The sequence below is a fragment of the Peromyscus eremicus genome, chromosome 5, assembly GCF_949786415.1.
Source record: "Peromyscus eremicus chromosome 5, PerEre_H2_v1, whole genome shotgun sequence".
NCBI classification, from domain to species: domain Eukaryota; kingdom Metazoa; phylum Chordata; class Mammalia; order Rodentia; family Cricetidae; genus Peromyscus; species Peromyscus eremicus.
In genome coordinates this window covers 121316122-121327971 of record NC_081420.1, presented here as the reverse complement: position 1 = coordinate 121327971, position 11850 = coordinate 121316122, and the positions used below count along the sequence as shown (strand labels likewise).

Here is an 11850-nt window from a genome sequence, read left to right as displayed (position 1 = left end):
AAATAACTAACTAAATAACTAACTAACTAACTAACTAAATAAATAAATAAATAAATAACAACTAATTTTATGGGCAGATAGCCTTTTGTTTTTCCTGTAGATTCGTGGTATTAATTGATTTATTTGAAAATATTTAAACTCAGGAAAGGTGAAGATACTTTTGTCTGTTTTGTCCCCTGATTTGAACCTAGTGTCCAGGAAAAAAAAGTGTATGGCACAGAGCAAGCATGCAAAATATTTTTTGAAAAAAAAAAAAAGATTGAGTAAAGGAATGAACGAGTCGGGAGCTGTTCTGTTGTAAGCAATAGATCAATGGCTGTGACGACAGAAATCCCCCGTTTCTGTAGAGTTTCCACAGTGCTAGTGGGAAAAACAGCAACAAATATAGCTAAAGCGTGGGACTGCGGCGTGATCTCAGATGTTGGCAGGGACAGGAAAGGACTACTGGGCTCCAGCCATGTTGTCCTTGTGGAGGCGTCACAGGGTAAATACATAGACTGGTCCCCAGCCACTTGGTGCACAGAGGATGAAGTCACATAACAGAAGACCTCTGATGGGCAGGCACCACTATGCCACCTTTGGCAAATGTCATCTGTACCTTTCTGGTGCTTCTCTGCTACAGGAGTTCCCAGAGGGCTTGGAGAGGGATGGTTTTGGTTTCTCCGGATGATGTTTCTGCAGCCAACATTCAATGTTGGCTCTTTGATGGGGTTACTTGTGGCTGCTTTAGGGTCTTGGTAGGGGTCTCCTATCTGGCCACTCATTCCTTGATGTGGCCTATCGGTCTCAATGAGTTGATCCTCTGCCATAGCCCCTTGCAGCTAGGAATTTTTATCAAGCAGAATTCTCAACAGAAGAATCTCAAATGGCAGAGAAACACTTAAAGAAATATTCATCATCCTTAGCCATCAGAAAAATGCAAATCAAGATGACTTTGAGATTCCATCTTACATCTGTCAGAATGGCTAAGATCAAAATCACAAATGACAGCTTATGCTGGAGAGGATGTGGAGAAAGAGGAACAATCTTCCATTGCTGATGAGAGTGCAAACTTGTACAACCACTTTGGAAATCAATATGGCAGTTGGGATGGCTATTCTTGGTTGTCAACTTGCCTATATCTGGAATGAACTATAATCCAGAAATAGAGAGCATACTTGTGATCTGGATCTTGAGACAAGAAGACAACATGCCTTTAATCCAGACCTTGAGGCTGGAAGGCACACCTTTAATCTGGGCCACCGCTTCTGCTGGCAGCCTGTGTAAGGACAATGGAAGAAGGAAGGGTTGGTTCTTTTGACCTGCTTGTCCTCATCTTGCCAGCACATCCATTTTTTCAGTGGCATTGGAGCCTTCTTCCGGACTCCAGCATATACAAAAGATCAGCTGAGACACCCAGCCTCATGGGCCTGACCAACTACTAGATTCTTGAACTTTCCATTCACAACCACCATTGTTAGACTGCTGCCTGTATATATACATAGAGAGAGAGATTCATAAGTTCCATTTCTCTAGAGAACCTTGACTAATACAGTGGTTTCTCAGAAAATTGGGAATCAATCTACCTCAAGACCCAGCTATACCACTCTTGGGCATATACCCAAAAGACGCTCAACCATACCACAAAGACATTTGCTCAACTATGTTTATAACAGCTTTATTTGTAATAGAAAGAACCTGGAAACAACCTAGATGTCCCTCAACTGAAGAATGGATAAAGAAAATGTGGTACATGTACACAATGGAGTTAAAATGGAGCTGTTAAAAGCAATGGCATCAGGAAGTTTGCAGACAAATGGATGGAACTAGAAAAAAAACCATCCTGAGTGAGGTAACCCAGACCCAGAAAGACAAACACAGTATGTACTCACTCATAAGTGGATACTAGCTGTAAAGTAAAGGATAAATATGCTACAATCCATAGACCCAGAGAGGCTGAGTAGCAAGGAGGGCCCAAGGGGGGATTGATGGATCTCCCCGGGAAGGGGAAATAGAAGAGATCTCCTGGGTGGACTGGGGGGTGGGTGGAGATAGATGGAGGGGGAGAGAACTGAAAGAGATGACTGGAAGAGGGGCATTTCAGGGTCAGGTAGAAACCTGATGCAAGGGAAACTCCCATGAATCTACAAGGATGACCCCAGCTAAGACTCCTTCCTAGCAGTAGTGGATAGGTAGCCTGAACTAGCCCTCTGAGAACCTTCATTCAGTAACTGATGGAAACAGAGATCCACAGCCAAACATTAGGCCAAGCTCGGAGAATCCTACTGAAGAAAGGGAAGAATTGTAGGAGCCAGAAGGATCACGGACATCACAAGGGAACCCACAGACTCATAGGAGCTCACAGAGCCTGAACCAACAACCAGGGAGCCTGCATGGGACTGACTTAAGCCCTCTACATATATGTGACAGTTGTGTAGCTTGGTCTGCTTGCGGGTCTCCTAACAGTGGGAGCAAGCCTGTCCCTGACACTTTGGCTGGCTCTGGGAACCCTATTCCTTGTACTGGATTGCCTTGCCCAGCTTTAATACAAAGGGATGTGTTTAGTCTTACTGTAACTTGATATGCCATGCTTTGTTGATACCCATGGGAGGCCTGCCCCTTTCTGAAGAGAAACAGAGGAGGAGTGGATTAGTGGGGGGATGAAGGAAAGGTACAGGGTTGGGGGAGAACAGGAAAAGAGGAGGGAGGGGAAACTGGTTGGGATGAAAATAAATTAATTAATTAAATTAAAAAAAAAAGATTGCTGGGGTTGGGGATTTAGCTCAGTGATAGAGCACTTGCCTAGCAAGCACAAGACCCTGGGTTCGGTCGTCAGCTCTGGGGGTTGGGGGGGAATTGCCAATTTTTGGTTTTTCGAGACAGGGTTTCTCTGTGTGGTTTTGGTGCCTGTCCTGGATCTCGCTCTGTAGACCAGGCTGGCCTCGAACTCAGAGATCGGCCTGGCTCTGCCTCCCAAGTGCTGGGATTAAAGGCGTGTGCCACCACCACCCAGCCAAGATTGCCAATTTAAACAGAGTAGAAACTAAACTTGACTGGCATTGTTTTCCTGTACTTTGTCCCAGTGAGTGGCCCAAGGTACCACATGTATCCAGTGCCTTTCATCATTCCATGGATGAATGACAAACATTCACGGCTACATTGCGTTGGACTTTATAAACCAAGGCAAACAGTTTAGGCTTTCTTCTAGTCTTTGAGTGGTGTTCTGGAAGACCATGGTGAGTCGGAGAATGGTGAGAGCCCAACCAAGAGGCAAATAGTACACCCCAAGACACTGAAGCCTGAATGATAACACAGGTAAAATGATGGCAGGCACCTGTGACAGGGCTTCCCGAGTCTTAAGGTGACCATCAGCTGGGAGTCTTACTAACATGCCCTTTCTAACCCACTGAGTCTGGGGTGAAAGGTGCCAGAGACACCTACTCCAATAAGCTCACAACTGATGGCCGGGGCTCACGCCGCCTGACAGTGCAGCCCGTGGAGTCATGTGACCTGTGAGACTGAGACCCCACCTGCCCTTTAACCTTAAGTAGTTTGGGTTTACATTTAGTGTCTTAAGAAGTGTGGACTAGCTTTCTGGCAAGCTTTCCTGTTTGGGTGTGGAAGTGTTTCTATTGATCACTCATCTTCAGCATCTGAATCACGATGCTGAGAGGTAGAAGAGTCACACACACACACACACACACACACACACACACACACCACACACACACACACACACACACACACCCCACATACACACACACACACACACACCACATACACACACCACATACACACACACACATCACACACACACACACACACACACACACACACCACATCCACACACACAACACAAAACTTAAGTATCACTAAAAAAGAATAGATATCACACTGATTATTTTCAAAATGAAATATCATCTAGATATAATGGATTAATTAAATGTAAAATTACTTTCACTTTTTTGTTATCTCTTTTAAAATGTGGTTATGAGAAAATGTAAGCATACTGATATAGATTCCTCTCTTTCTTTCCCCTTTTTGAGGCAGTCTTGCTAACCCAGGCTGGCCTGAATCTCACAGTCCTCCTGCCTCAGCCTCCTGGTGTAGTCAGATTTTTCTTTGGGCCACCAGTTCACAAATAATGACACAGAAACTTATGATTAATTATGAAAGCCTGGCCTTTAGCTTAGGCTTGTCTCAGCTAGCTCTTATAACTTAAATAACCCATTTATATTAATCTATGTTCTGTTGCGTGGCAACCGCTCTTCCATCATATACCTCCTGCTTCCTGCCCACATCTGGCTGGCAACTCTGCCTTTCTTCTTCCCAGAGTTCTCTCTCTGCCTGGAAGTCCCGCCTTTACCTCGTGCCTAGCTGTTGGCCATTCACCTTTTTATTACACCAATCAGAGCAATATATCTTCACACAGTGTACAAATATCCTGCAACATTCTGGGTGCTGGGTGCTGACTGTATGCTTCCACACTTAGTTTTATCATTTTTTAAATCTGAGAGCAATTTGTAGCCCTCTGTTATGAAAAGTGAGAAGCAATGATACTTAGGACCATATCAGGGGCCTTTTATATTTTTAAATTTTTTTTGGGGGGGGTAGCATTTACTCTAGGCAAGAAATCTACCAGTGAGCTGTAGTTCCAGCCCTGGAGTCTTTTATTTAATTTTTTTTATGTGTGTTCATCTATTTATTGGGAGGCACGGTGCAGGTGTGGAGGTCAGAGGACAACTTTTGAAGTCAATTCTCTTCTTCTGCCATGTAGGTTCCAGGGATTGAACTCAGAGCAACAGGCTTGGTGGCAAGTGTCCTTCCTGCCGTCCTGCCAGCCCCTTGGAGTTTTTGTTTGTTTGTTTGTACATGCCTTTAATCCGAGCACTCAAGAGACAGGCAGATCTTTGTGGGTTAGAGGTTCAAGGCCAGCCTGGTCTGTAGAATTCTAGGACAGCCAGGGCTATGTAGAGAGAATATGCATCAAAAAAGTCACTTTGATCCATTCTGCATATAAACTGGATTTTGTTTTCACAGCTCCACAATGATGCTCTATAATGACGCTCCACAATGATTCTCAGTAGACCAAAGCTTACAATCACTGTTTAACTCAAATTTCCCACATTGATTCCATACCACATTGTCCCTACTCACGGCCTGAATGTGTAGCACTGTGAGCTTTTGACTATAGTAGGGTTACCTTGACTCATCACAGAGGTCGCAAGAAGCAGGGCTGACTGTCAGTTATGTCTTTGACCACTTCTTGTGCCTGTTTCTGTGAATAGTGTCCTCCAGAGAAAACTCTCTGTTCATGTGTACCAAATTGGTCCTTAGGGGACTGTCTCAGGTAGATTGCATCACCCGCAATGTAGCAACTCCAGCATGTGATTCATTTGGCAGAGACAGTTATCCAGGGAACCCTGATGACACAGTATGTGCTGTGGCCGCACCTCAGCAGTACTCAAGAAGTGAACATGGGGCAGTTCAGTTCTCACTGAAGTCAGTTCTCATGTGGTGAATCCATTTGCTTCCTTCATCCAGCTGAGGGAAGTCACTGTTTCAGACACCGGGAATTCAGTAAATGCAAACCCCAAATGTCTTGTTCTCAAGTTTACGTTCTAGAGAACTCTATGCTGAACCATCATGCTGGCAGAAAGAGAGAAAGAAAGAAAGAAAGAAAGAAAGAAAGAAAGAAAGAAAGAAAGAAAGAAAGAAAGGAAAGAAAGAAAGAAAGAAAGAAAGAAAGAAAGAAAGAAAGAAAGAAAGAAAGAGGAAATTGGGGAATGTTTATCACAGAAATCCACATTTTCTTATATAAAACAACTCACTGAATTATTTCCCTGTATTTATCTGATATTTATGTGGTAAAATGAGAAACAGAAGCAGGCAAAAGTCTTGGAGCATATAATGTAAGGTATTAAGCACTCTGTAGTGGTTGTTTGAGACAGGGCCTCAATGTATAGCCCTGACTGACCCAGAACTCACTATGTGGATTCAGGTCACAAAGATGCCCCTGCCTCTGCATCCCGAGTGCAGGGCTTAACGGTGTGCACACCATGCCTTGCCCAGTGGAGATTATTTGTTTTTTGTTTTGTTTTGTTTTAAGTAGAACTATAGTTAATATTTGGCCTTTTGTGTGCCTATAAGAATTTTTTTCAGCTGTGAATCGCTCCCTGCTAACATCTAACAATGTTAACAAGAAAGCTATGGTTAGAAGCTGCTCGTGTCCCTCATTTACCCTGAACGTGTCCTTTAACTACTTAGAAGGGAAATGTAGACCTGTTAATGTTGAGAAGGATGTAGAATGATGGCTTATATGAGGGATGGGTTTCCATGAGAACCTCTTCTCTGTCTTCACTGGTGGCTCTGAATTCCTTCCAAATTGATACTCTCTTACTCCAGGGCACTGTCTTCACCTGTGTGACCTAGTGTGAGTTACCCACGTTGACAACAGACCGGAGGGATAGATACGAAGAAGAAGAGAAAGTCTTGGTCCCTGTCTTTAAGTGCAGGGTCTAGAAAGAACATGTGCCAGTACATATCATCGAATCTCTGCCCAGATGACATCCATCTCTTTGTTTTCCAGAATCTGTACCTGGTGACTGGAAATAATTGGAAGAAATTATACAAACCATTATAAAGATGCCTCAGCTTCATGAATCTGACCGTGCTCTAGTTTGCTCTCTGTTGCTGTGATAAAGCACCCTTGCCAAAAGCCACTTGGGGGGAGGAAAAGCTTGTTTCAGTTCTTGGGTTATGGTCTCTTATTGACAAACAGTCAGGCAGGAAGTTGGAGGTGACTAACTTCCTATTCCATGCAGCATTACTTCAGATCAAGGGACTCACAGCCAATAAAATGCATCAGGAGTCACAGAGGATGCTGCTTGCTGGCTGGGTCATTCCTGGACCCATTCTCAGCTAGCCTTCTTACCCAGCCAGGACCACCTTCCCAGGGAATGATTCCACCCACAGTGAGCTGGGCCCCTTCTGCATCAATTAATTATAAAAATAATTTCCTGAAGGCTAGCCCACAGGTCAGTCTGATCTAGTTCCATTCCTCTCTCAGATGGCTTCAGGGTGTCTTCAGCTGACAATAAAAGCAATTATTAGCACAGTCATTGTTTCTTTAAGATCATGTTACATTCCCACCTTTCCACCTTTTTAGAAAATTATCTTTCCCTTCGTTCTCTGCTAGCCTCCAGGACCCTCATTCTCAGCCCAGAGCAGGCTGGATATTTCACTGAGAAGTACAGACATCAAGCAGAGAGCCTCTGATGCCTGCTCACTAATGGGAAGCCCATGTCTAAGCCCAGCCTAAGCGCCTGTCTCACCTGCATTTCGTCCCGTTACAATAGCTGCAACTGTGGGAAGCAACCTCTCCACATGGACCTAGGCATCACCCCTCTTGTCTGTTTTCACATTGCTTCATCACTTGCCCCATCTTTCCTGGGTCATATCCATCAGAACAGGAAGGCTAGTTTTCTCCCCTTTAAAAAAAAAAGTGAAAAACTACTGTCTTCCCCCCCACCCCCATACACACACACTAGCTTCTAATGCTTTACAGAAAAATTCCTAGAGAGGGCTTCCTGTCATATTTTGTCCTTCTGTTATCTTCTGAATCCATAGCACTGTGTTCACCTACATCTCTTCACAGAGAGCCAGGGCCCACTCCAGCCCATCCAATCACTACAATTGATTCCTAGTGTACTGAATAGTTTTAAGTCAACTTGACACAAGCTTAAGTCATTTGACAGGAGAGAACCTCAGTTAAGGAATTGCATGCATAAGATCTGGCTGCAGAGCATTTTCTTAATCGGTGATTGATGGGGGAGGACCCAGCCCACTGTGGGTGGGGCCATCCCTGGGCTGCTGGTCCTGGGTTCTGTAAGAAAGCAGGCTGAGCAAGCCATGGGGAGCAAGCCAGTAAGCAGCATCCCTCCATGGCCTCTGCATCAGCTCCTGCCTCTAGGTTCCTGCCCTGCGTGAGTTCCTGTCCTGACTTCCTTTGATGATAAACTGTGATATGGAAGCATACACCAAATCAACCCTTTCCTCCCCAGGTTGCTTTGGTCATGGTGTTTCCTCACAACTAAAAACCTAATCAATGTGAGGCACTCTCCTCACATGGTGCCTGGGATGATTGTGATTCCCTCCTTGATAGCTAAGCCATCTCAGCCTCACCAGATGGCTTCTATACCTGCCTGTGTTGAATATTAATATATAAGCACAGACTTAACCAGTGTGTGCTTCTGGTCACTTTTCATTTTATGGTTTGGTTTGTTCTGGTAGTTCTGGGCCTGGAATCCAGAGCCCAGCTCATGCGAGGCAAACTCCACTCAGCAACATCCCCGGCTTTCTGTTCATTTTTCCACAGATAAATTCTTAAGCACCAGTTTATAGGAAGGTCAATGAGTTTTCTCTATAATTACAAATTAAATTTATACATAATAAGGAAAATTTGGAAAACACGGAACACAAAGTAAAAAAGAAAATAATCATTGATAATATCACTTCCGACATATGACTGTTTTTTTTTAAATTTTGCTCTTTTAGCCATCTATATATGCTATGTGTATATCATAATATATATTCACTTATTTCTATGTACAACCCCTATATATAGCACCATATATGTACAAACCCCATATAGAGTGTCGTATATATACAAATACATATGTAGTGCCATATATGTATAACTTCCATATATATGTACAATATGTATATAGTACTATATACAACACCCTTGTTATTGGAAAATTTCGTTTTGCCCACTGCATGCATAAACTAGATATTTCTCTTTCTTTTGCAGTCGATCAACTAATTAATTGCAGAAACCATATTTTGGAATTTAAGGAAACTATGCTACGTTTAAAAAATAAAAGTGAAAGCAATCACCAAAATCTAGTGCAAGTCTTGAATGAAATCAAGTATGAAATTACCAAGACAGCAGACGCATCAGGAAACTTAGGTGCGTGCTACTTTTGCCTTTGTGAATGCTCTTTTTTTTACATAAACTTGGAGGTTTAGATTTAGATGCTTCTGATTCTAGACTGCTTCCCCCACTAATAGTCCAGTTAACACTGGTGTTTCATTGTGAGACATGCAGAACTCAGGCAAGACACATGGATGGCACACTTTCCCCATCTCTACCATGACAGTGATTGCTCATGTGGTCTCTGCGGTCTACCACCGTCCATGATCAATTCAACAGAAGCACCAGAAGCCCTGGCATCATCTTTTATCCCTCTTCTCTTGCGGCCCCCTTCTCCTCATCACCATGTATCTGAGGGGCCACCCATCTTTTCCCTCACCATCTCTACTACACCGGAACTATTAACATGAACCCCTACTTTGTTTATCTTTTTCGAAACTGAAGAAGAGATTATTTAGGAATGGTGTGACTAGAGTTGCTGAATGTTAAGGGGCCACACAAAAGTTATGAAGTTGCAAGTTTTAATGAAGAGGACATCCATCAAAGTGTCAGGGGCACGGATCACAGCACTTTTCGTCAGTGCTCATCGGTCCAGGACTGGCAGTTCTGCTGGTTTCTGGGATAGCTCACAGTGTTGGGCTGAAATTAAGCACCGGTTTAAAAATAGATACTCATCAATAACCGTTGAACTACACTATTGGTGAAATTATTAAGGCCACTCCACGTAGTTAAAAGGAGATTTATTTAATGGCGTAACTTACAAATTAAGGGATAGGTAGGTCGCGGGTCTGGGGAAAGTGTATCGCAGTCCAGCGGTGTTCTCTGGAACCTCCACCATTCAGGGTCCTGGAACAGAGAGAGCGCTGGCCCATCCAGATCTCGGGTCTCCAGGCGCCTCCCTTGGCCCCCCTTGTAGGTGTGACAGTTGCCGAAGTCTCAATAGGGGTTGGAACTTCCAGATCAAAGCTGGAATGGCTACCCTCTACACTACACACCATATAGAATTACGATAACAATAATTCGCATATATTTCCTTGAGCACTAAGTCTGGATGAATTTACTAGCCCTCACTTTTAAAAAAGGTTGTATCGGGCTGGAAAGATGGCTCAGCGGTTAGCGTGCCTCTCGTCAACTAGAGAACCACAGCTCTGTTCCCAACACCTGCCTCAGGAGCTGTGACTCCAGCCCCAGGGGATCTTATGCCATCTGAAGGCCTCAGCAGCCACCTCGAACATGCATGCATGCTAGGGTTTGCAACCCCCCCAACTCCGCCTCACAAATAAAAATTTTAAAAAACTAAAGACGCATCCCCACCAGAGAGATAACACACGGTGTGAACTCGGTGGCCCTTCTTTCTTCTCTTGCAGTTGAGAGGAAAGTGAGCATGCTGAGTGAGAAGGAAATACTTCCTAACAGATTTGAAGGCCTCAGGTTCTTCCTCCCTCATCTAAGGACCGCAGGGAACATGTACCCAGATGTAGCCACTGGCAGAGGAAAAGCAGGAGGTAAGAACAGTTAGAACTGGGAAACTAAGTTCAAGTATTTTGATCTTTGGGAGAATCTATATCTTAAAATTTCAGTTAGCATGCAAAATAATGGGTTTCAGTGTGAGATTTGTGTGTGTCTCCGGGTCCAAGTGTGTGTTTATCATCTCTTTTTGGCCATATTTTCCCTCCCTCACCACTTTCCCCTGCCCATCCTCCCTCTTCTCAGTGGTTCCCATCTTCCTCTTCCTCCAAGAAATCCCTCTATATTTCATAGTGAAGTTTTTGGGTTTGAAGTAGTAAGATACTGGTGTGTAGACTTCTAGCCATTAGGTGTGAATTTTGAAGAAAGTAGTCACTCCACTTAGTGCCTTGGATTTAGGTTCAGTTTCATTACAGATGCTCGGAAAAATTAATTGACATATGTCCAGTACACACGAAGCACCTATGACATATGTCCAGTACATAAGAAACATCTTCTAAGTGCCTGGCAAAGGGTTTTTGTTGCGTAAATCCTAGATGGTCTTAATAAAAACCTGGAGCCAGATATCAGGGTGAAAGCTGAAAGATCAGAGAAGCAGAGCGAGCCACAGCCACCACTTCCTGCCTTACCAACTCCTCAGCCTGAAAGAGAGCGAGTTCCTGTCTCCTGCCTTATGTTCCTTTCTCTGCCCAGCCATATCACTTCCTGTCTCAACCTTCCTAGTGCTGGGATTAAAGGTGTGTGCCACCACTGCCTGACCTCTATGGCTACTGTGGTTAGCTCTGTCCTCTGATCTTCAGACAAGCTTTATGTGTTCAAAATATCATTCTAGGTTTTCCTTGTGTGGACAAACAACTTGATACCTGGTGATCGTCCTATTCTTCCCACTGTCTTATGACCAATATCAGCAAAAGATGGTTTCCAAAGAGAGGATGGTTATTTGTTTGTTTGTTTGTTTGTTTGTTTATTTATTTGTGGGTCTTTTCTTTTTAGACAGGGTCTCACTATGTACCCTAGACTGACCTTGAAATCATAATGCCTTTGTTTCTACCTCTTGAGCACTGGAGTTACAGCCAGGCGTCACTACTCCATGTGGAAGAGGGGCCATGTGAGACCAGCTTGGAAGCATGAGTTCAGGCTCATCAGCACTGCAGCTCGGACCAGAGACACTGAGCCAAATCTCAGAATGTCTGACATCCCCCAAGTCTCCTTTGTTCCAGTGAGAGGGTCACTTGGGGTCAGGCTGCCAGGCTGCCGGATTCTACCTAAGGCTTTGCTGGGACAGAACCATGTTCACGTATGTCTGCTCTTGCACTGGTGGCAGAGTTGAGTGGCTGTGACAGATACAGCCAAAAGTCTGTCCTGTCTGACCCTTCACAGAAAAGGTTTGCAGTCCCTGGACGAGCTAGTCCCTCAGGAATAAGTATGCATCACATGCCTCTGACACATTGCCCAGGCCTGGCGTGTGG

At 44.1% G+C, this 11850-nt stretch overlaps 1 protein-coding gene across 2 annotated transcripts in view; it reads left to right on the top strand.

Annotated features, from left to right (window-relative positions):
* Positions 1-11850, top strand: part of Mgat4d (MGAT4 family member D) — a 37972-nt gene that overhangs the window by 738 nt on the left and 25384 nt on the right. For both annotated transcript variants that reach the window (XM_059264325.1, XM_059264324.1), the window contains exons 2-3: positions 8792-8950; positions 10282-10419. In XM_059264325.1, coding sequence (XP_059120308.1) covers positions 8792-8950; positions 10282-10419 — 297 coding nt within the window. The remainder of the gene's footprint in view (positions 1-8791; positions 8951-10281; positions 10420-11850) is intronic.